The sequence below is a fragment of the Gossypium arboreum genome, chromosome 13 (genome assembly GCF_025698485.1).
Source record: "Gossypium arboreum isolate Shixiya-1 chromosome 13, ASM2569848v2, whole genome shotgun sequence".
Taxonomy (NCBI): domain Eukaryota; kingdom Viridiplantae; phylum Streptophyta; class Magnoliopsida; order Malvales; family Malvaceae; genus Gossypium; species Gossypium arboreum.
In genome coordinates, this window is record NC_069082.1 from 112404603 (window position 1) to 112431234 (window position 26632).

The 26632-nt window shown below is 34.4% G+C and overlaps 1 protein-coding gene and 1 pseudogene across 1 annotated transcript; one reads left to right on the forward strand and one right to left on the reverse strand.

The window, feature by feature from the left end:
- Nucleotides 1-6219: 6219 nt before the first annotated feature.
- Nucleotides 6220-6794, reverse strand: LOC108463148 (calcium-binding protein KRP1-like). Its single transcript, XM_017763093.2, has one exon. It carries the CDS (start codon nucleotides 6665-6667, stop codon nucleotides 6311-6313), a length of 357 nt encoding a protein of 118 aa, XP_017618582.1. The 5' UTR covers nucleotides 6668-6794; the 3' UTR covers nucleotides 6220-6310.
- Nucleotides 6795-7440: 646 nt separating this feature from the next.
- On the forward strand, nucleotides 7441-25758 carry LOC108462675 (G-type lectin S-receptor-like serine/threonine-protein kinase At4g27290; annotated as a pseudogene).
- Nucleotides 25759-26632: the final 874 nt, after the last annotated feature.

Sequence of the window (26632 nt, forward strand, 5' to 3'; positions counted from 1 at the left end):
ACTTACAAAACATAAGAACACCATTAAAACTCATTAGCATACTACTTATCATCATCTTAAACAAAGATAACCCTCATAAAAAACCTTATTTCTTTATCTTATTGTTCATGCAGCTCTAATAGACTTACTCTTTCATAACCTTAACATCTAGAGTCGCAATATTTACCTTAACATAGAGTAGTCACGAACAAAAATCCAGATCTACAACTCTAGTTTAAGGAGAAAGAAATATTGTTGGCTCCTTAAGATTCAAATGGTAGCACTTTTGAAGAAGGAAGAAGAAAAGCTCCCTCTTTCTTTAGCCTAAATATCTATAAATATAACTTAAGTGCCTATTGGAACTTGACATGTGTCACAAACTTTCAAAATTGCCTTTATAAATGGTTTACAGTTGTAAAGAGAACTTAAATGAAAATTCAATAAATTTATATACTTGGTTATTCGGTTCTATCCATTTCTAACCAAATCATTAATAACGTAACTAACACAATAACGTAATGAACTTGACGTACAATACCTTCAGTGATAACTCCAGCTTACAAAACTCTTAATACTCTTACCAAACTCTTATTCTTTACAACTCAACTCATTCTGAATTCAATCCTTACATAATATTCTAACGTATGCTATGCGTTCGATCTATATGCCAAAAAAAAAAAAAACAATTGGGCGAATAAAGCTGCGTCTCACGGATTACTCTTAGCCTACTTACCAGAACTTAGGACCCGCCAAAACTAGGTGTTACATCTCATATATCAAAATTGATTGACAATGGTGAGCTTGAAACTGGCAAGGGAAAAAATTAAGTTAGCAATCTCTAACATCTTGGAGATACTTGATGGGACTCTCATTTAACTTCTCTCAATAGTTTGATAAATATGTTCAATTCAATTTATGTTGTGCTACGAGATACTTTCAAATCAAGGAATCTTACTCAAAGGAGTGAACTTGATGGAGTATACGATCCAATAGCATCTTTCGAGTTTGTTTTCAATTACATCTTATGATTGAGATGCTTGAAACTATTGATGATTTATGTCAAGCTTTACAACACAAATCTTAGGAATACTTAATGCGATGCAATTCGTGTCATTGAAAAACCAAGAGAATGTGGATGGGATGCTCTATTTGAGAAGGTGAAATCATTTAGTGAAGACCATGATATAGAAGTTCCTGATTTAAATTCTCAACATAAAGTTGGTTGAAGTTGGCCCCGTAATCAAAGAGATAATATTACAATTAAGCATCATTATTGATTTGATATATTTATTTCTATTATAGATTCATTGCCATATGAAATGAATTCACGCTTCAGTGATAATGCAATGAAGTTGATGGCACTTAGCTTTGCTTTGGACCTGTGAGATGAATTTTTTTTTTCGGATTGAAGATATTGTCTAGTGAATAATTTTTATTTAAATGATTTCATGGAGCTGGAAAAGTAACATCTAAAGATTCAATTGGACCACTTTGAACTTGATGCTCATTAGAACTCAAAGTTGACAAAATTCATTTTGTGCTAAGTCTTTTGGCCTCTACTGTAACAATAGAACGAATATTCTTATCCATGAAAATCATGAAGATGAGACTCCAGAATAAAATAAATGATTATTTTTCTTTCGATTTATGTGAAAAAAATAAAATAGAATTAAATAAATAAAAATAAAGAACACATAAATTTTACGTGGAAACCCTTTCGGAAAAAACCACGCAAGAGGAGAAGAAAATTCACTATGTCGAAAAAATTTTACTCAAATACAAGAGGAATAGACTATGTCTATTTATAGGCTTGCAAAGCCATATTCTAGTAGGATTGAAACACCTTATCCTAATCAATATAAAATAGATGGAGTTTAATAAGGTTTAAAACCTTATTCTAAAATAAAATAAAAGAAGTCTAGTTCTATATGGATTTTACTTTTATTTTATTTTCCATCGTATTTTATTTAAATAAGAATTTTGGGTCACTTAATTCTAACAATCTCCACCTTGACACAAATTCTCAATGAACAAGTTCTTCATCGCGAACTTTCAATAAACAAGTTCTTCACCTCTTCCAAAAACCCCTTAAGGGTTTAACTTCAACAATGAACACCAACCAAGTCTAAGCAATGCTCAAACTTGGTTATAGGAAGTGACTTAGTCATCATATCTGCAGGATTTTCATGAGTGCTAATTTTGCTCACAACAATATCACCACGAGCAATAATATCACGAACAAAATGATACCGAATATCAATGTGTTTTGTTCTCTCATGAAACATTTGATCTTTTGTAAGAAAGATGGCACTGATCGTCACCCTTTGCAACAAGCCTTGCTTTATATCCGGGTTCTTCAACTCCCGAGTCCCTTCTTTCTTTTTAAACACCCATTTACAACGAATGCCTTTTTACCTTTAGTAAGTTTTACAAGATCCTATGTTCGCTTTTTGTGGAGTGATTCCATCTCCTCTTGCATAGCAAACATCCACTTTTCTCGAGTCTTCACGACTAATCGCCTCAGAATAATTAAATGGCTCTTGATTCGCATCTATATCTTCAGCCACATTTAAAGCATAAGCAACTAGATCAACCTCGGCATACTTCTTTGGAGGTTTAATTTCTCTTCTTGTCCTGTTTTTGGCGATAGAGTATTGCGGTGAAGAAGCAACTCTATTCTCAATTTTGTATCGGCTTGAGGAGTTGATTTCGTATTAATCGATGCTCCACCGCTTTTGGTTTTCTTTATTGGAAGAGTCTTTAAGAGATAAGTTAGGTAGCATAGCAGTTTCATCAAAAACAACATCTCGCTAATCACAACTTTTCTATTTTCGAGGACACCATAACTTATAGCCTTTTACACCACTTTATAACCAAGAAAAACGCATTTAATGGATCTTGGTTCCAATTTTCCATTATCAACATGAGCATACGCAGGACACCCAAAAATCTTTAAATCAGAATAATTAGCAGGATTACCAGACCATACCTCTTGTGGAGTCTTTTTCTCAATGGCAACGGATGGAGATCGGTTGATCAAAAAACATGCAGTAGAGGCTGCTTCTGCCCAAAATGACTTCGGTAAGTTGGCATTTGACAACATACATCGAACCTTCTCCATGATCGTTCTGTTCATTCGTTCTGCAACGCCGTTTTGCTGTGGAGTATGACGAACTGTCAAGTGTCTCATGATCCCTTCTGACTTGCACAATCTATTAAACTCATCAGAACAGAACTCTAAGCCATTGTCTGTACGGAGGTATTTTATCTGTTTTCCCGTCTGTTTTTCAATCATAATTTTCCAAGACTTAAATGTGGAAAACACATCGCTTTTCTGCTTCAGGAAGAACGCCCAAACTTTTCTGGAAAAATCATCAATAAAGGTTAGCATATAATTAGCTCCACCTCTCGAAGGCACTCTGGACGGCCCCACAGATCGAATGGATATACTCCAACGTTTCCTTCGTGTTATGGATTCCTCTAGTGAATCGAACTCTCTTTGCTTCCCAAAACACAGTGCTCACGAAATTCGGTTTGCAAATTCCTTGCCCATTAAGAAGTCCTCTTTGCTTAATTTCGCCATGCCATTCTCACTCATATGCCCTAGGCGATATGCCAAAGTTTAGTAATATCATCATCCGACAAGGAAGAGGAAGCGACAATTTGCATCACCAAGAATAAGAGAACCTCAGTAAAACATATAACTTGGCAATCTTTCTTTGCCCTTTCATCACAACAAGGGACCCTTTGGAAATCTTTAAAACCCCACTTTCATTTGTGTATCTGCACCCTTTTGAATCAAGAGTACTCAACGAAATTAAATTTCTTTTCAATTCGGAACATGCCGCACGTCACTAAGTGTTCGACAACTCCATCAAACATCTTAACTTTAATTGTTCCAACACTGCGATTTTACATGAAGCATTATTTCCCATCAAAACAACACCTTGACATCTTTGTTTCATAAGTTGTAAACCAATCCGATTGAGACTCATGTGGAAGGTGCACTGAATCAAGTATCCACTCCTCGCTTACTTTAGAATCATTGATGAAGCAACTAGAAGTTCACCATCATTTGTAGTCTTCTACAACATCGCCTTCACCGAATTTTTCATTTGTTTTCCCTTTTGATTCATGACCTCCTTTTTAATCTTATTTTGTAGCTTATAGCACTCAGATTTAATGTGCCCTTTCTTCTTGCGAAGTTGCAAGTTTTACCTCTGCTTGAAGATTTCGATCTACCCTTAGATTTACCACGAGGATTCCGTTCTCGTGTTCTACCACGATCATCATCAACATTCCGGTTTTGTCTCCCACGAACAATGAGACCCTCTCCCGAGAGTTGGGTTTAACCACAAGATGCTTCATCTTATCATACGAGGTTAAAGAATCATAAACCTCATCAAGCGTGAGAGACTCGCGGCTATATAAAATCGTGTCTCTAAAGGTTGAATAAGACGGGCAACGAACAAAGTAGAATCAACCCTAGATCTTCCTTATCATCTTGAACCTCCATGGCCTCCAAGTTTGAGAGAATTTCTTTAAACAACATTAAGTGTTCGTGTACGACGCACCTTCCTCCAAACGATGAGCATAAAGACGCCGCTTCATATGCAACTTGCTTGTTAGAGTTTTCGACATACATATTTGTTCTAGCCTCTTCCATAATGCAATGGCAGTTTTCTCTTTCATCACATCCCGCAAAATTTCGTTGGACAAATGCAGATGTAATTGTGTTAATGCCTTTCGATCCTTACGCTTCTTCTCTTCATCTGTTAATGTCGAAGGCATCTTATCTATCCTAGCAGGGCATCCTCTAGATCCATCTGCAAGAAGCGCTTGCATCTTAATTTGCCACAACGCAAATCGGTGTTGCGATCCAACAATGAATTTCATACTTCAAAGACGCCATTACCGTGATCGAGATGAATAACCCGGAAGCTCGATACCAAATTGTGAAAAAATAAAATAGAATAAAATAAATAAAAATAAAGAACACATAAATTTTACGTGAAACCCTTTCGGAAAAAAACCACAGGCGGAGGAGAAGGAAATTTACTATGTCGAAAAATTTTACTCAAATACAAGAGGAATAGACTATGTCTATTTATAGGCTTGCAAAGCCATATTCTAGTAGGATTGAAACACCTTATCCTAATCAATATAAAATAGATGGAGTTTAATAAGGTTTAAAAACCTTATTCTAAAATAAAATAAAAGAAGTCTAGTTCTATATGGATTTTACTTTTATTTTACAGCATTTATTTTCCATCGTATTTTATTTAAATAAGAATTTTGGGTCACTTAATTCTAACAATTTACTTGATAGCAAACATCGAGAAAGACGTAGCCCTACAATTTTCAACCGATTTTTTCATTGATGACTTTAATTTAATGAAAATTCGAAGAGTACAGCTTAGGAAACCCAACTTTAAGAAATATATCTCAAGTTACTTCTATATATGTTTTCTTTGTAAGTAGAGTATATTGAAATTTAAGAAATAATCTTATTGGATTATATTTACATTTTGTTCCTCTTGAAACCAAATCCTTGATTTATCTCTGACCACAAACTAGTATGTTTTCATTGTCCATTCCTTTCTGGTAATGGCTCCACCAAAATACCATGTTGAAATACTAATAATGTTGGAGTTTGAGCAACTATAGAAGCGGTTAAAAGAGAAGAATTTTGCAATTATAAAAATATACACATACATGGCTCCACCTTGATTTCGTCATTTTACCATCACTTGCATGGAAATTTCATTTCTAAAGAAAACAAATTCCTGGAATTTATGCTGCTGCTTCAATTTCCACTTTACCAGCCCCAATCTCTTAGGATTGGTTCTTTTTGAATATTATTTTCAAAATATTTTCTCTTTTTCAACCTCATATTTTTAACTAATAGATCCATATTTGTAATTTTTTTTAGCATTTTATTTAGTTCCAACATTATAATTAAATAAATCATGTATAAAAAAAATTAAAATTGCTTAAGGTAATTCGCAAAAGCAAATGAAATATTTGAAGTTTAATATTGCATTGTGTGTATTATAAATGAGTCCGAAAAGAATAAAATAGAACAATTGAATATCCTTGTTTTTTAGAAGCATGCTTTGTGAAAGATGCTATAGACAACATGTAGAACATGTGAATGAAATGAAATTATTATACAGTTTCCATTTTAATTTTCAGCTATAATTATATTTGCCAGAATGAATAAAAAAATGAGAGAAGCAATGACAAAAAGCAAATTTCTGATCTCAAATTCTACAATTTCATTACAAGAAAGAAAGAGCAAAATGAAGGGGATTAAATAAAATCCTTGAAATCATGTTGCAAAAGCTTCTTCCAAGAAAAACCCAGACGCTTCCATTAACTCTGGGCTTAACCTAAACATCAGAACACAAAACTCCATCTGGTTAAGCGCACCATCGCCATCGAAATCTCCTTCTTTCACCATACACCTCAAATCATCATCACTCAAATCCTGTAAACCCAACAATGCCGAATTCTTCTTCAGGCTGTCGAAGGTGATCACCCCTTTTTCACTGTCCATCAACAAATTAAACCCATTGCAGAGTTCACCAATGAGACCTTCCCCTCCAAGCTTGTTAGCCATGATAGGCAAGAAATCCTCGAAACCCGTTGAAGGATTTGCAGATGCTGAAGCCGAAGGTTTAGCCATGTGGAAGATGTTGGCGGAAACAGGGGGAGTGAGAATGTTGGCGGAGTCGAAGGGAATATATAGGGAAGGGTGAAAGGAGAAGCGTAGAGGTTTCGGAGAAAGAGGGAAAGACAACTAAGATACAGGTAATGTGGTCGTGAGATGGGAAATCAAATGGTTCGGTCCAGGGCTCAGGAACTGCTTCCTCCTTTCTACCTTCCAGGAAGGTTGCATAGGGTTATAATTGTCATTTTCTGGAAGGAATAGCGTAGTTTCTCAATTGCCTTTTTGGCTTTTGGAAGTCATCCTCCTCCCCACTTTTGATTTATATGGGTATTAATTTTTTATTTGAGATATCAGTATAAATTCAAATACCAAATACCAAATAATATATAAATTTTTAATTTGGTATTGATTATTAATGGTAATTATAGTTTGTATAAAATTAATTATAATATACATAAATATTTTTTTAATGGGTAAATTACACCAACAATCACTCAACTTTAAGGTAGCTGACAAAACAGTCACTTAGATTTCATTTCAGTCACCCAACTTTCGAAAAGTTACAAAACAGTCCTTTTAACCATTTTTCGTTACAGACGTGACGGAAAAGATGACATGGCATTTAACGGTGGTTAGCTATCATTTTAACAGTCATTTTTAACCCTAAACACCCCTAGGCAGTAGAAGAAGAAGAGAAAAAAAGAACAAGAGAAGAAACAGAGAAGAAAAAGAAGAGGAGGAGAAAAAGAAGAAGAAGAAGAGGAGAAGGAGAAGAAGAATAAGATAAAATGGAAGGAGATGAGACTAGTGCTCAATTGGTTGAGTCTGCTGCACCAAGGGTTCAAAGAAGTTTTGCTGATTTTAGAGGCTCTCATGCCGATTTAAAAACAGTTGGCTCTCATCTAATTTTAGAACTCAAGTTGCAACGAGCTAGCATTACCACTTGCAAACAATGTCTCTTGTTTTGCTTCTTTCTTCTTTCATTTTATTTTCAGAGGAAAGGGAGAAGCCAGAGTTATTGGTCGAGTCTCCTGATAGGAGGAGAAGAATTGCTAAAGATTCTGGTAAAACAAAACAGCATGTATGGATTGCTGCTACTTGTAGGATTTTTAAAATTTTAACAACTTGTGAATGAGATATAATTTATGGGATCAATAATAGGTGAGTCAACTTGTTGCTCAACTCTTCCAAATGCGAGTTCGCATGAAGAATTGGATGGGTATCATGAGGGTGGTTCTATTCTTACATTGAGCAATCTCAAGGATGCAATGAAAGCAGAACAAACGATACCTTGTCCGCAACTCTACACATGCACACTTACGCAGATAGTTTCATTCATATGACTATAAAACTGGTTCATGATTGATAGAATCCTATCAAGACTCATAATGCGAATTCAGTGATTTTTGGCAAGTTAGATTCTGTAATAATTGATGTTTGCATTTTTCTCTGATGTATTAAGCTCCTTCTGGTACAGCTAGAAGAAAGAGGAGATTAGAGTCGAGAAGCCAGTTTGCAGACACGGCATCAATAAGGCTAAGCCCTTGTGGTTTTGGTGCAAAGAACTAGGAGGAACTCGAGTTTGAGGACCATAGGACTGTCTAGTTATCTGCTTGCAGTGAAAACAGTTGGCTCTCATGCCGATTTAAAAATAATTGTCACCTTTTCCTTCTTCATTTGTAGCTCCTCCTTCTGCTGCTTCATCATCATCTTCTTCCTCTGCTTCTTTTCCTATGGTTTTTGGTGAGCATCAACAATTGGACATTTTCAGGCAGCCGTCTAATCAAAGTCAGGCAAGTGGGTCAGATTTTCCAGTGCCTTCATGGTCTCATTCTAGTCATTATCCTTCATCCACTGGTTCATAGTGATCCCAAGGTTTTTCAGAGATGCGGGTGGCTTGGGGTTGTTTAGCAACTGTTGTTGTGGCTCCTGATTTGTAGCCATTGTTTTGTTGTGGGAGAAAGAAGATGAAGAGAAAAGAGAGAAGAACAAGAAAAAATAAAAGAAGTATAAAGAGAAAGAGGTTGAGGGAGAAGAAGAAGAAGAGAGATGAGAAGAAAAAGAAGAAAAATCATTATGATCAATCATCTTTTCTTTTCTTGTTTGACCTTTGACTACTCATCCAACGTGGCAAGTTAACTTGCCACACCAGCTAGTTAACTTGCCACGTCAGCAATTTTGTTAACCCTCTAACGGTAACTGTTAATCAGTGATTATTTTGTCACTTTTTTATAACGTTAGTGACTGTTTTGTAACTTTTCGAAAGTTGTGTGACTGAAATGAAACCTAGGTGACTGTTTTGTTAGCTGCCCCAAAGTTGGGTGACTGTTGGTGTAATTTATCCTTTTTTAATTTTTAAATGAATTTATAATTAAAACCTACAGTCTGGGTGTAGACAAAGAAAATAAATACTTAGGACCACTATAAAAGTTCAAAAATTATATTTTCATAAATTTAAAAACGACAAAATAAAATAAAATAAAATATAAATATAAATATAGGAATATGTTAAAATATAAAACACTTTATTAATGAGGCAAGTTGAAAATTGACAGTGAACGGAGGTTTCTCAAAGGAAGGTCCCACGACAACAACTTTTTATTTTTTGTCTTACAAATTTTAATTTTGATTTCCAGTTCTAGCGTTAACGGCCTTTTGGTGATTCACTTTGAAGTCGGCGTTTGGTTGACAAAAAAAACTCTGCAACTTGCGATGGACAGGTTTAGCATAGATTAGAAAGGATTCATAGGGATAATGAGATAGTGGTCAAAGTTGGCCTTTTCTCTTACAGACCAATATCCTCATCCGGCCGGCGTTGGAGTTTCTGATAGGAATATTTCAAAGATGTTGACCGCATCTTTTGGCTTCATACCTCACCTTTTTCTCGGAAGCTGGTGGATTCGTTTTCGGTCTCATGAATATCCATGCCAAAAAGAGAATTGAAATCGTAAAATGACGCCGGTAATGTTGCGTTATAACTAAACCTGTTGGAAGGCCAGTCTGATAAAAGAGTAAAAATATGGGATTAAGTAAAAATATTAGAATCGAAAAATGAGTTTGAGAAAAAAAAATTACACTTATTTAAAATATAGACTAAGTTTAGATTTGAACATTACTGGCTCGACTTATTTTTAAATTTATAATATTTCATATTATATAATTTAAAATATATTAAAAAATAAATTTATTCTAAATATATAATACTACTCTAATATAAATATTAAAATAATATTAAGATAATCATATAAAAATTTTAATATAAAATTATTAAATATTAAAATAATATAATATATGTTAATATCATACTTAAACTTAACTTGATATTTAACTGATTAACTTAGTCACCTCAAGACCTCAAGGCAGCTGATAGGATTGGAATCGAATTGTTGTAATCGGAAAAACAGCGGCAAGAAAAATATTAATAAGATGAAGAATAAAAGAGATATTATTTAATTGAAGAAATTGATACTAATTTTAACAATAATTATCTCTATCTTTTATAAAAAAATTAAATTATTAATCTCAAATTTATTTTGGCAACTCATAATGTAAGTAAATAAAATTATGTAAGAAAATATTTATCAAAATTGATGTAAAATAAATAAAGAGAGTTTAATTAAAATGAAAAAGTTGTGTTATTTTAGTTTTAAATTTTATTAAGTATGTATTTTTAAACTTTATATAAAAATGTAAAATATATATTCACTCTTATAAACTGAGTAGATTACAAATATGATATTATAAAATTCGATCTTCTGTTTATTTATGTAAAAATTATAAAAAAATGTTAAAGTTAAAAATAACAATGAAATAAAAAATTAAATAAGATTAAAATTTATTCTTACCATTTGCAGTTGTTTGACAGAGATGTGTTTGTTATCAAGACGGAATAGAGACTCGACCATTACTAATTTATATAGAAAACAGAAAATTTTTAATAAAAAATTCTTGAAAATATTAATAAAAATATAATAAAAATAGAATTTGGATAGAAATAGAATTTTGTAACAAATTTAAGAAGTAATTTGAGAGATTTTTTAGAGTTGATTGAGAAATTTGAGAGATTTAAGAGAGAAACATGAGAAACGTGAGAAATTAGTAGGTAGGAGATTTAAAGTTTTTTTTTTTTTTTTTACCGTTGGGGAGGGGGGATGATTATTTAAAGTAGTCGTTGAAAGTGATCGATGGGGAAGAGGAAAAACGTTGAACTGGAAATGTTTTTGCTTAGCGCGCTGAGCTGGAAGTACTTTACTAGTCAAAGGAGAAAAATGCTTCCAGTTGGATGCATTTTAGCGAAATCGGCTCATTTCTTTTATTTAAAAAAAATCGGTCTATTTCAGTAATTTTGAAAAAAAAAACTTTGTTCCGTAATTTAACGATAATATTTGATGTTTATACATAAATTTCATACACCGTTAATACAAGTAAAATAGAATATAGGGAGGGTAAAATAAATTATAATTTGTTTATAATTATATTTAAAAAGTTTGATCTCGTATTTAAAAAAAATTCTATTATTTCAAGTTTTGTCGTAGTTGACTAAGACGATGAATAAAATGTTTTCTCAAATAATAATCCAACGAATTTTCATATTAGAATTAGTAATTAAATTAAAATTCATATATAATAATATTATATGGTGAAATTGGAGATTTATACATATAATTGTATATTGTGTGGGTTTCAAACTTGGGTACTTAGGACTAAAGACTTCCACTTTTACCAATTGTGTCAAGTCCTTATAAACTAATCCAATGAATATATAAATATAAAGCGAAAAAACATTAAAAAAAATTGAATTTATGGCACACTCATAATATGAGTAAATAAGAATTATAGAGCAAATATATTCAGTAGAAATACATATACAAACTAATTGATGTTTTGGTTAGAATGATAAAATCGATTGTTTATTAAATTGATGTCTTGAGTTAAAATTTTATTATAATCAAATTTTTTTATTGATTTATTATATAAAAAAAAACCCTCATATAAGTTATACCATAAAAATAAAGGGCTTATTCTTGTTTGTGAGTGCATATTCTTTAGCATCAGGGGCGAAACAAAGCTCTCATTTGTGGTCATCTATTTAGGCTACCTCGAAAATAAAAATATTCATTTGAAAGTGTGGACTTAAAATAGTTCCCACCAAGTCTTACCTCCGACATCATGCCCTTTGTGCTTAAATGCTTCATAAGGTTTACATCTATTCAAGGATTGCCAGGTTACTCAAAATGTATGGGATTCAATACTAAAGTTCCATTCAGTACTATTGTTGACTGGCTAAATTAAATCTATAGTAACCTTTTTGAAAATGCTTGGTCGGTTAAATTACGGCAATTTTGGCTCACTCGTAAACTACTTGTTTTTGGAAATGATTGCTAAAGAGTAAATTTTGAAGAGAATTTATAATTCTGCCGTACACTTTTTTTTCGTTAATAGGAAATATTTACCCGGCTTTGCTCTTGTGTCTTGGAAACTACTTTCGATTGACAAGTTTAAATTTAATATTGATAGATTTTCAATCGAAAATTTTGAAAAAGCGGGATAGGAGCCAATATAAAGAACCATTCGGATAATTGGACCTTATCAACATATCTCAAAAATTACATGTGTTGAGCAAGTCCGACCCTAGGAATCATTTGTAGGTGTGGCTATTCAGAGCTTAAGGTTGAAGGGTTCAAAATATTGTTTTCTAATTTGTAATGGGCCTCAATTTGTTTTCCAAATTTTAAAGAACTTAAAATTTTATTTTTATTGTTTTGCCTAAGACCTTAAAAATGTCAAAAACGGACTTGGTGTTGAGGCTGAACTTTGGGCTTTGAGAGATTGTTTAGATTTGGCTTGGGATTTAAATAGACTCATTTAGAGATTGAAGTGAATGTCACTACCATTATGTGTTTTATGTCAACCGACAAAATCTCTAATATTTATTTATCATCTTTGATTGTTTAGTATAAAGTACTCCTTAATACGATATTTAAATCACTCAAATATATGTTTCGAAAAAAAAATCATATTAAAATCAACTTCCAATTTGACATTTCTACAACTAAAGATCCTCCAAACTATAAATTTCTTTAGTCAGATAGGACTCCCCTAATAGTTTAATTTATGTATTAGCTAGTGATAAGTAGGATAATCTCTTGTATAGGTTTGGTGGAAAAAAAATCAATGGCAGCGTTAATTAATGCAGCATTAGAAGGGTCGTCGTGCTTTGACTGCACTTCACAAAATAACATAAGCAACCAATGTATCAAGCAAACGTAAAGGAAGAAAGCAAGTGTGCACAGTTGACTACGTCCAGTGTATAGAAACATTTTGTCCACTCATTTTCAACTTTAATATTTTTATTAGAAATTAATTTAAATTTACAAAAGAATATTAATTAAAGTGATAAAGGTCAAATTTTGTAAATGTTGATACTTGATAATATGACATTGCAAAATTTTAATAATTTTATTTAAAATATAAAAATCACTCATATCATAATATAATTTATTTTAAATATTAAAATATATTTTAATAATTTTAGAACTGTTTTGGTGTACAAGAAACTCAAATAATAGTTTAAATAATTTATTTTAATTATTAATTAATTAATTAATATCCAATTATGCCATGTGATAGGAGAACAAAAAAGATATATAAAAATTTTAATTTATTTTCCGGTGATGCCCCACAATTTTGAGTATGGAGTTTTCTTCTATATCAGAAAGCTTGGTGAAAGAAAAAAGAAAAACCTTGTTTCCTAGTATAACAATATCAGTATTTAATATTTCTTTTTCTTCAATAACATCAAAAAGCTAACATTCAATGGATTTAAGAATGGGAATTCAATATTTACAAGAAAGAAAATTTCTGAACAGGAGTTTTAGTTTCTAGAATTTTATTCATTAGCTAAGGAAAATATTTAATTACAAGTGTAGTTGTTCATCGTGTATCAATGGAAGCCTCTGCCATACTTATTTTTTGCTCCTTTCTGTTTGCTAATCTGACAATATCCACTGCAGTGGACACCTTGAATGCAACTCAATTACTTAAAGATGGTGAGACAATAGTTTCAGCAAATGGAAGATTCAACCACCAAGAAGTACCTGGGAATCTGGTACAAACGAATGCCAATCAAAACTACAGTATGGGTAGCCAACCGAGAATCACCCCTCAATGGTTCATCAACCATTTTGAAACTCACCAAACAAGGGATTTTAATCCTCCAGATTCATAACGGAAGCACCATTTGGCGTTCAGACACATCCAGGTCGCCTCGAAATCTATCGGCGACGCTCCTCGATTCGGGAAACTCGGTCGTGAAAGACGAAAATGAAAGTAATGATCCCGAAAATTTCTTGTGCAAAGCTTTGATTATCCATGTGATACATTACTTGAAGGGATGAAGCTTGGAAGGAACTTAGTCACAGGCCTGGGTTGATGTCTTTCGTCCTGGAAAACTCTTGATGATCCTTCTCTTGGTAATTTTACTTATCGGTTCGACATGGGTGGATTTCCGGAACTTGTACTTCGAAATAGTTCGGTGATTAGGTTTCGACCTGGACCTTGGAACGGTATCCGGTTTAGCGGCACACATGAACTAAAACCAAACAAGTTCTTCACAGTTTCTGTGGTGATCAATGAGAAGGAAGTATATGACACCTATGTGCTTCATGATAGCTTGGTTCTTTTGAGGATGGTGTTGACCCATGATGGACTATGGGAGCGACAAACATGGACTGATGGAACCCAAAGTTGGTTAGTTTTTGTGACAGTTCAAATGGACCCTTGTGACAGTTATGCACAATGTTGTTCATACCGAAGTTGCAATGCGACCGACCTTAAATGCGGATGTCTGAAAGGGTTCGTGCCAAAATCTCAGAACGTTAGGGACACTGACAACAGGTCTCATGGTTGTGTGAGAATAACTCTGTTGAAATGCAAGAGTGATAGGTTTTTGAAGTATTCGAATGTGAAATTACCAAATTCGAGACAGTCGTGGTTTAATTACAGCATGAATCTTGATGAGTGCAAGAATCTGTGTGCAAGAAATTGCTTTTGTACTGCATATTCCAACTTGGATATAAGAAATGGAGGAAGTGGGTGCATGCTTTGGTTTGTTGATCTGATTGATATTCAACAATTTAGCGCTAATGGACAAGATTTATACGTAAGGTTGGCCGCATCAGAACTAGGTATGAAATTTTCTTTTCTCCTTAATCCTATGAGGCTTAGATCCTGCCTATGATTACATGAACGAACAAATTAAGTTTCGGAATTATAGCAGGATAGTAATATATAGATATATAGATTAAATTTGTATTCATATAATAATGTCTGACTTGAAGATTCCTGGTGTGATTTGGATGAAATAGGGAGTACAAAGTCCAAGAAGGAAAGAATTAGAATTGCATTCATCTCAGTGTTATCTGCAGCAGTATTGATCCGTGGCTTATCCTTGATCTTATATATTTAGAGGAAGAGACCTCATGAAAAAATTGGTATACATCACAGCTATTTAACACTTCCATTTGTTTATTTATTTATTCTTTTAATTATTCATCAGATCATGGCAGAAAATTTCATGTTGAATCTAATGTCACGGGCCAAAGTTCAAAGCCCGTGACCATGACACAAGATGCGCCCCGTGGAGGTCGATCAATTAGATGGGAACATTTAGTCCACGAGAACTGGCCCGATTCCAAGAATTGTTGGAGAAGCCTGTCAGATTGAAGCCTGGTTGGCCCGATAATGAAGATATGACAACTTAGGCTATTTTGGGTAACTAATTTTAGAAGATAGAGGGAATCATATCTTGTAAAGATTAGATTTGATTTGATAAGGCATATCTTGTAAATCCCTTAAATCATGGGATATCGTTAATCTCGTCTGTCGATGCAAATATATCTTGACCGTCGATTTTGGGGGAGCTCAACTATAAATAGATAGCCTTCCCCTCATTTGTAAATCATCCATTGTATGTTGAATTCTTCAGAGTAATAGAATTCTTGGGCATTTACTCAAACACCTTGTGTGCATTCTTTCTTTGGCTTTCTTTTACTTATTTGTAGCTTCTTTTGGCACAATCGCTTCCGCTATACAAATTGGTGCCTTGGAAGAATTCATAAGGAATCCTCATTTTTAGGTGTAAAGGTTGACTTAGGCGAGTTTAGACGAGCAGATCATCTAAGGCCGCAAAGATTGCGAGATGAAAGGTCTAGCCCCGTGACAAGTGGTATCCAAGCTATTGGTTTGAAAGCACTATTGGGATGTTGAAAGAATTTGTTGATCAAAATGAGTCAATGCAAGCTCGTGAGAGGGCTAGAAAAGCAAGTCGCTCGAGGGACATGTTGACAGCTTTGGAAAATCGAGTGGTTAAGCTCGAGGAGTCTATAGGGAACATGAAAGAGATGCTTGAGTTGGTAGAGGGACACACAGATGGGTTTGACTTAATAGAAGAGCAGCTCAGAGATTTTGTGTTGGATTCTCTTGGTCCCAATGCAGAAAAGATGAGTGAATTAGTCAATTCAACTACGAAAAAGCTGGCAGAGAGGGATGCGAATATCGAAGAGATGGTGTTAGCCATGAAGAAAGAAATTGAAGAGCTCAAGGAGGAACTCACGATTTACAAAGCTACATTGAGTAATGGAATGTTGTCTTTAAGGCTGAAGCAACAAGCAATGGATGTTCCCAAACCGAATAAGTTTAAGGGTGCAAGGTCCGCAAGAGATATGGACAACTTCTTGTGGGAGATGGAGCAATACTTCCGAGCGATGGGCCTCGAGGATGATGCAATTAAGGTAAACACTACTTCAATCTATTTTTTTGATGTGGCTCTCTTATGGTGGCGTCATAGGTCCACAGATGAGAAACGTGTGGGAACGTAATTGGAACTTGAGAGGAGTTCCAAAGAGAATTGAAGAAGCAGTTTTACCCACAGTATGCCGAGAAGAAGGCTCGGGCTAAGCTGCATCGTTTCACTCAACATGACACTGTTCAGGAGTATATTAGGGTATTTAGTGAGTTGATGCTTGAAATCTTCGATTTGAGTGAGAAAGAAGCATTATATTGGTTCAATGATGGGTTAAAGCCGTGGGCAAAACATGAGTTGCGTAGGCAAGGGATCATCGAACTTACTGTAGCCATGGCCGAACCAGATTCCTTTGTTGAACTTGGTCCAACGAAAAACAAGTTCGAATTGTCTCAGCCCAATAGAAAGGGCAATGGTGAGAAAAACTATGAGGAAGATGAAGAGGGACATAACGATGATGGCCACAGTACTGATAGCACAAGTGACAATGAGAAGCCAAGAGATACAAAGCAGGAAACCGATAGCACAAGTTGCAATGGGAAACCACAAGATGGGAAGCGGGGATCTAGTAACCCAAGAGACAAAGGGAAGAAGATAAAATGCTTCCTTTGTCAAGGACCACACATGCTGTGAAAATGTCCAAAGAGATTGATGATGTCGGCTATCCAAAAAAATGATAAGCCGAAGGAAGAGGCGGAGTCTATTAAGGGAAATACATCGAGGGTCAGTTCGATGGTACTTATTCCTAACAAAAGAAATAGTAGAGAAAGGTTGATGTTTGTGGACATCAACATTGCGGGTCAGAAGTGGAGTGCTCTTATTGATACGGGAGCATCAGACTTGTTCATATAGGAAAAGGCTGCCAAGAAGCTTGGTCTGTCGATTAGGAAATTGAATAAGAAGATCAAGACAGTAAATTCCGAGGAGGCCCCAACTGTGGGAGTAGCTCGTAGTGTGGAGCTACAAATCGGTGAATGGAAAGGCAAGAAAGACTTTGAGGTAACCCAATTAGATGATTACGATTATATACTTGGTTTAAACTTCCCTGATAGGATTCAGACGGTTCTGTTTTCATGGGCCGATAAAATCTATATTGTCACTGGTCCTTTATCGAAGATTTTTGTGCCAGTGCATCAGGATATGAAGGTTGGGACCAAGGTGTTGTCATCAATCCAACTAGTCGAAGATGTTTCGTATGAGAGAAACATTAACTAGATAGAACAGAATGCTACGAAAGCCCCTTTAGAAAGTTAGTGGAGCGTGAGTCTGACATGAGACCTGTGGAGTCAACTGTGAAGATGCCACCTTTGGGGAAGGTGGATTGTGCATCGGACTTTGAGGGGAAAGAAGTGATGCAAAAGCGGTCGTAACGAGTAAATACTGCGAGTAAGGTACATTGCAATGACCTTGATAATGTTTTGAATTCCAACTTGCTGGCTTGGTAAGGTCGTAGGGGCCCTTTCAAAGTTCTTAAGCAAGAAGGCAAAGGGACTGTGGGCGGAACGAAGCCAAAATGTGAGAATCAAGGGGATTCCAATGGGAACAAGTCAAAATTGAGGAAAGTTAGAGCAGAGACTTCTTGCCAACGAGATGTACCAGCGAGTGCAACGGTTCAAGTTAAGAGGTGATGAAAGTCGAGGTAAAGGTTTCAAAGTAAGGGACGACCCCATCACAAGACAAGTCAGGGAGAGGCCAAGACAACGAGAGAGTTTCAAGGTGAATCAAGCCAGTGTCATTTAGAAGTCACAACGAGGGCGTTACGATAATAAGTACGGGAGAATGTCACGGGAGAAAGTTCAAAGTCCATGACCATGACACAAGATGCGTCCCATGGAGGTCGATTGATCAGATAGGGATCATTTAGCCCATGAAAACTGGCCCGATTCTAGAAATTGTTAGAGAAGTCTGTCAGATTGAAGCCTGGTTGGCCCGATAATAAAGATATAGCAACTTAGGCTATTTTGGGTAACTAATCTTAAAAGATAAAGGGAATCATATCTTGTAAAGATTAGATTAGATTTGATAAGGTATATTTTGTAAATCCCTTAAATCATAGGATATCGTTAATCTCGTCCGTCGATGTAAACATATCTTGACTATCGGTTTTGGAGAACTCAACTATAAATAGAGAGCCTCCACCTCATTTGTAAATCATTCATTGTATGTTGAATTCTTTAGAGTAATAGAATTCTTAGGCATGTACTCAAACACCTTGTGTGCATTCTTTCTTTAGCTTTTTTTTGCTTATTTGTAGCTTCTTTTGGCATAATCGCTTCCGCTATACAAATTGATGCATTGGAGAAATTCTTAAGGAATCCTTATTTTTAGGTGTAAAGGCTAACTTAGGCGAGTTTGGACAAGCGGATCGCCTAAGGCAGCATGGATTGCAGGATGAAAGGTCTAGCCTTGTGACAACAGTTCCCACACAAATATTCGACTCAAAATCAGATACGAGTATAACCCTTTCAAAGACCATCATGTAACTAGTTTTAAATATATATATATTCGAATCCGAGTACCATTACCTAGTACAAAACCTTCTTGGGCTATGGATTTGTATATTCAAGGTAACTAACTGGCATTTTCAATCAATATTGGTTGTATCCTTGTATATTTTATCCGAGTCTTACTTCGCAGAATTGGAGATATTTATCCCTAAAAGTAGTTTCAGTGCTAAAGATCAGAAGGAAGAGTTAGACTTACCATCATTTGATTTAGCCACAATTGTTTTCGCAATTGACACTCAAGAACAAACTCGGACAAGGCGGTTTTGGAACAGTCTATAAGGTAACACTCTTGTTTAAACTCCATAGTATCTATATTACTTAGTGTTAAATATAAATAACTTACAAGGATGAACATAGTTTGTATAACTTTGCAGGGGGTGTTGAAGGATGGGCGAGAAATTACAATGGAGAGATCTGGAGGAGGACTTGATGAGTTCAAGAATGAAATGATACACATTGCAAAACTTCAACATCAAAACTTAATGAAGCTTTTGAGATGTTGCATACAGGCTGATGTAAAGATCTTGGTATATTAATTTATGTCTAACAAAAATATCGATGTTTTTATTTTCTATACGTGTTTCTGATTCCAACAGCTCATAAAATCAATTCTTATTTATGGTAATAACATTCTTTACGTTTGTAATCACTATAAATGTAGTAAAATTTATGGCTAACTTTGAATGAAAAAATATCAAAACAGATGAAACTCAAATCAAGCTATTGGATTGGCCTACACGATATAACATTATCAATGGGATTGCTCGTGGGCTACTTTATCTCTATCAAGATTCAAGACAAAGAATAATATGATAGAAAGTATAGATTGCAAATTAACATGAGCACTATTCAAATTAAAAGTGATGATTTATCATCTTACAAATTTAATTATTCATAAGCACTATTCAAATTAAAAGTAATGATTTATCATTCAATGAATACATTTCCATGAGACATGTTTCTCCCAAGGAATATGTCCAATATGACGGGTTGTGGCTCTTCAAATTGTATTCATTGAGTGCATATAAATAGAGGCATTATGGTGCTCACAGATATACAATTATAATCAATTTTATTTTTAGAAGATAGAGTAAGAATTAGAAAATTCCTTGATTTTGCTAATAAAAGGAAATTCAGAACTTCGTTGTATCCCGGATAGAACTTTGTCTTAACCCTCTGGCAACTTTGTATGGGGGCAAATAGTTCCCTTTGGAAAGTGTCATCCACGCCTTGAAGTGTACTGTTTATTTCCATATAAGTCTCTGATTCTATTGTCTCTACTCAAATACCCAACAATCAAAGTGAACTATTTTTGAAGATAACGACGGAGGCTAACATTGCATTCAAAGTGATGAACCAAAAATTTATGAAACTTGACCGATTCAATGGTTCAAACTTCAATCGTTGGAAGGATAAAATGTTGTTCCTTCTTACTATTTTAAATGTGGTATACGTTCTAGATCCAAACCTACAACCCGTGAAAGATCTTGCTCTCAATGTAAACTCCGATGAAATTGCGAAAGTGGCTGAACTCAAGAAGAAATGCGAAAAAGACAATTTCACATGTTGAGCCTTGTCTGATCGATTGTATGATCTTTACATGTCGATGCAGTCCTCGGTGGAAATATGGAAAGCTCTTGAAGAGAAATATAAAACCAAGAAAGAAGGTACTGATAAATTTTTAATGATAAAGTATTTCGAATTTAATATGCTCAATAGTATCCCGATCATGGATCAAGTCCATGAACTACAAGTCCTTATAAGCAGACTTTGTAACTTAAAAGTTGTTATTCTGGAATTGTTACAAGTCGAGATATCATCTCAAAGTTGCCCTTGTCTTGAAACAATTATCGGAAGAAACTTTTTCATATGGCAAAGGATTTCACTGTGGAGAAAATACTTAGGCATTTGCAAATTGAAGAGGAAACTTAGAAGCGTGATGCGGTGTATCTTTCTCAAAGTTCTAAAGTGAACCATGTGAGCGAGTCTAAGAACTCTCAAAATGGTAAATGAAAGGATACATCTGAGACCAGGGATGTGCAAGACAAGAAGAAAAAATCTCGCAATTGTTATAATTGCAATAAGAAAGGACACTATATTAAAAATTGCAGACTTCTCAAAAAGAAACAAGATGTCACAACTTCCAAAGCCAATATGATGGAAGAAATAGACTTAGTGGCCATGGTTACAGAAGGAATCGAGAGTTTGATGATTGGCATGATTGTTGAATTCAATATAGCTATGACTGATAAGTCTTATAATTGGTGGCTCGACTCTGGAGCTACTGTCCATGTGTGTAATAACCGACAACAATTCAAGAGTTATGAACTAGTGGCAAACTGTGAAGTGCTTATAGGAAACTATCAATCGGTTAAGGTGCTTGATCAAGGGATGGTGAAACTCAACTTCACATCTGGAAAGAAACTGGCTTTGACCAATGTGTTGCATGTTTCCAATGTGAGAAAGAATTTAGTGTCTGCAAGTATTCTGTGTAACAAAGGATTCAAGATTATCTTGGAATCCGATAAGTTTGTCTTGCTTAAAGGTGATATAAATGTAGGAAAAGGATATTGTAACAAGGGTATGTTCAAGTTGAGCATTAATATGAATAAAATTAATTCTTCTACTTATATTGTTGAATCTTATCATTTGTGGCATGCGGATTTAGCACATTTTAATTTTAAAACTTTACAATATATGCAAAAGAATGTTTATATAAGTCTAAGAATTAATGAGTTTGTGGATAAATGTGAAATTTGTATTCAATCAAAAATGACTAAGAAGTCGTTTCCTAATAAAAGTAAAAGGAATTCGCAAGTGTTAGATTCAATTCATTCGAATGTTTGTAAATTAAATGGAGCATTAACATGAGGTGGAAAACGATATTTTATCACTTTTATAGACGACTTCTCTATATTTACTTATGTGTGTGAGAAGTAAAGACGAGGCTTTTGATAAGTTTATACGTTTTAAAATTGAGGTTGAGAATTTGTTTAGTAAGAAAATCAAAATGCTTCATAGTGATAGAGGTGGTGAATATTTTTCAAATGAATTTAATATATTTTGTGAGGAACAAGGTGTGGTACATAAGTGTTCCGCGCCTTATACTCCGTAACAAAATGGTTTGGCAGAAAGAAAGAACTGTACTTTAGTATATATAGTTAACTTGATGTTTTTAAATGCTAAACTTCCATATAATCTATAGGGTGAAACATTATTGATTGCGTATTATATTTTTAACAGAATACCATCGATAAAATTCAAAGTATCTTCATATGAGTTATGGAAGGGTCAAATGTCAAACTCAGATTATTTCAAAGTGTGGGGGTGTTTGGCTTACTATAGAGTTCCCGACCAACAGAGAACAAAGTTAGGTCCAAGAGCCATCAATGGTGCATTCGTTGGATATGCTCAACACTCTAAGGCTTATCGTGTTTTTTGACTTAATGTCAAATAAGATAATTGAAACAAGAGATGTTGTATTCATTGAAAAAAAGGTTTTTAATGATTCAACAGATTCAGAAAAAGAATATCAACCAATGATCTTAAGTGATCAAACCAAAAGAAGTCTTTATGATAATAAGGATATGGAGCCGAGGAAAAGTCAAAGTGAGAGAAGTAAAGGACTTTGGTCCTAATTTCATTTCCTCGCAATCTTTGGCATTCCTTATTAAGGGAAATAAAGAATCCGTAATTAAGAAGATCCCCATAATGTTTATATGAATGATGATCCACAATCCTATGGTGAAGCAATGACTTCTAGAGATGCAACATTTTGGAAAAAAAAGGCGATCAATGATGAAATGGATTCAATATTATCCAACAATATTTGGATTCTAGTTGATCTTCCTCATAGATTAAAGCCTATCGTGTTTAAATGGGTGTTTAAAAGGAAGAATACTCCAATAAAGGGTTCTCCAACCTTTAAGGCTAGGTTGGTGGCTAAAAGATTTAGGCAAAAAGAAAGCCTAGATTATTTTGACACTTATGTACCAGTGCCTAGGATGACCTCCATTCGAATTCTTATAGCATTTGCATCTATCCATAAGTTACATATACATCAAATAGATGTTAAGACGACTTTTTTGAATGGTGATCTTGAAGAGGAAGTCTACATAGATCAACCAGAAGGTTTTGTGCTTCTTGGGAATGAACATAAGGTGTGTAAATTGATCGAGTGTAATTATTTGTCTCTATGTAGAGGATTTGTTCATTTTTTGTACGAACATAGAAGGTGTTCGTGAGACCAAAGAGTATCTAGCTTTAAAATTTAAAATAAAGGATCTCAATGAGGTAGATACAATTCTAGGAATAAAGGTGGAAAAGCATGAAAATGGCTTTGCACTAAGTCAATCTCACTACATTGAGAAAGTATTGGAAAAGTTTAAACACTTGAATCCATACGATTCGAACTTCAAGTTAAGTGAGAATAATGGCATGGTTATAGCGCAAATTAAGTACACTAGCGCGATCAGAAGTCTAATGTATGCAATGCATTGCACTAGACCCGACATCACATTTGTTGTGTACAAATTGGCGAGATTTACAAGGTGTCCTAGTATTGATAATTGGAAAGGAATTTGTAGAATTTTTGGCTATCTTAAGAAAACAAAAATTTTGGGATTATTCTATAGTAATTATCCCGTAGTACTAGAAGGTTACTTGGATGCAAGTTGGATTACAAGTCTAAGTGACAATAAGTCCACATCGGGATGGATTTTTACAATCGGAGGTGGAGCCATTAGTTGGGCCTCCAAGAAACAAACATGCATTTCACATTCAACTATGGAGGCTGAATTTATAGCCTTAGCAGCTACTGACAAGGAAGTGAAATGGCTTAGAGATCTCTTGCTAGATATAAAGTTGTGGCCACAACGTAAGTTCATCATTTTGGTATATTGTGATAGTGAATTTACCATGTCTCGAGCGTACAATAAGGTGTACAATAGAAAGTCTAGACATATAAATTTGAGACATGAGTATGTGAGACAATTGATTAGGGACGGTGTGATAACTGTTACCTATGTTAAGTCAATTGACAATTTAACGGATCCATTGACAAAAGGTTTGTCAAGAGATTTGGTTAAGAGTACAACCACTAAGATGGGATTAAAACCATTCTAATCGCGTAATTGATAATGGAAACCCTGCCTTATTTTAGCCAAAAGTTAGTTCCAAGGTTCAAAGGGTAATAACAAGTTATCGAATGACATCATACACTAGGGATCAGGATTCAGTGTTTATGTTTTAAAAGGATGAGTTTTACTCTTAATGGATGGACATTAATTGTCATGAAATTCACTTATATGGACATAAAGTGATGCCGCTTCAACGAGATTTTCTTTATGGTTTTCTCTTGTACATGTTCATGAAACGAGATGAGCACATGGCCATAATGGTGCTAAAGCAAATTAAATGCTTATTCTAATACTTTACGATTATGTGTGAAATTTTTCCGGTATTAACTTTAGGAGTGATGATTCAAGTGACTAGCCACCATTCACTTTGTTGATAATTTGAGAGTTTACATAAAGGAAGGTTCAATATGCGGACACCCTTCTTTATGCATAATTGTTGCGTACTTATTTTCTGGAATTAACAATCTATATGGGATTGATGGAAAGTATAGATTGCAAATTAATATGAGCACTATTCAAATTAAAAGTGATGATTTATCATTTTACAAATTTAGTTATTCATAAGCACTATTCAAATTAAAAGTGATGATTTATCATCCAATGAATTCATTTCCATGGGACATGTTTCTGCCAAGGAGTATGTCCAATATGACAGTTTGTGGCTCTTCAAATTGTATTCATTGAGTGCATATAAATAAAGGCATTATGGTGCTCACAAATATACAATTACAATCAATTTTATTTTCAAAAGATAGAGTAAAAATTAGGAAATTCTTCTATTTTGCTAATAAAAGGAAATTCAAAACTTCGTTATATCCCGAGAGGACTTTTGTCTTAACCCTCTAGCAACTTTGTGTGGAGGAAAATAGTTCTCTTTAGAAAGCGTCACCCGCACCTCGAAGTGTACTGTTTATTTCCATATAAGTCTCCAATTCTATTGTCTCCATTCAAATATCCAACATAATACATAGAGATTTGAAAGCTGGTAATGTTCTATTAGACAATGAAATGAACCCTAAAATTTCAGACTTTAAACTGGCTAGGAGTTTTGGAGAAAAGGAAACTGAGGCAAACACAAACAAAGCGGTAGGAACATAATGAGTAAAAATCCGAAACAACCAAGTTTTAATTCAATTAGGTTCATGCTATTGGAGGTTTGACATAAAATTCATAATTATATGCGGTGGTTATATGGCTCCTGAGTATGCAATTGATGGTCTATACCCCATTAAATTCGAAGTCTTCAACTATAGAGTATTGGCGCTTGAAATCATAACAGGAAAGCGTAACAGAGGTTTCTGTCATCCAGATCATCATCTTATTCTTCTTGGCCATGTATGTCTTTCTCAAACCATGTTTGATAAAATGTATTCAAGTGTTTGTTTGGTGAATATGTAGGCATGGAGACTGTTTGGTGAAGGAAAATCCATGAAGTTGGTAGCATCAACAATTAGGGGAACTTGCATTCCATCTGAAACAATGAGATCAATCCATGTTGGCTTGTTCGTGCAACAAAGTCTAGAAGATAACTTCCCAAACCCCAAACAACCAGGTTTTTTCACTGAAAGGGATTTTGTTGAATGTACGTCGTCTTCATCAAACGCCCACAAACTCTTAACATCTAATGATTTCACCATTGGAATGCCAGAAGCAAGATAAAAGAAAAAAAGCTATTGACTTTTACAAGTTGCTTTTGCTTGCCTCATTTAGAATTTTTTTTTTCAATTGAAACATATTTACTATCTTTTGAGGACTTCAAATTTTCTTTTAAGCTATAGAGTAAAAAAAAACTGAAACGATGAAAAATTAAAGAGGTAGAAAATTAGAATGATGAAAAACCTAAATTTTTTATAGGCGTGCTAGATAAGAAAATAGAAAAGAAAAAGTAATTTTCTTTTCATCAGAAGAAAAATAAAAAGAAAGAAAATAAAACATTTAAAATATACATAATTTTAAACTAAAGTACATTTCTGTCATTTTCTCTTGTCTCGTTATTCTAATTTGAAAAGATAAGTTTTTTTACATTAAAATTAAAATGGAAAATGATGATTTCTTCTATTTACTTTCCTCTCAACCAAGCACATTCAAAATTTGTTTTTCTTTTTTTTTTTATTTCACTTTTCCACTCCTTCCTTCCATCCTCCACTTTTTCACCCAACCAAACACACCTATAGGTTTCTAGGAAAACTCTCCTCTCTACAAGCCTACTTCTTTCACCCAAGCCTTGGTTTCGGCCAAATCTTGGTTTTGGAGAGATCGTTAGGTCAGCGCCACTCACATCTCCAGACCTTGAAATGGCCTCTTCCACTTTATGCTTGTATCTATTTTGACAATGCAAGTCAATTAGGTCAGCTTTCACAGACCCAGACTTAAATGCAAGTGCCGGGCATGGATTTTGAATACGGGTTAAATATTTGGCGTGTTACACTCGTATCCATGTCCGAATGTGTATCATATAGACAAATGTTGAATATGAACACTCGAAAGAGAAGTTCATGGAAAATGTTAATATTTTATGCCCTGCACTATGGTA

What these genes read in the sequence shown, in the direction of transcription:
- LOC108463148 (XM_017763093.2), bottom strand. Translation starts at nt 6,667, where the DNA reads ATGGCTAAACCTTCGGCTTCAGCATCTGCAAATCCTTCAACGGGTTTC.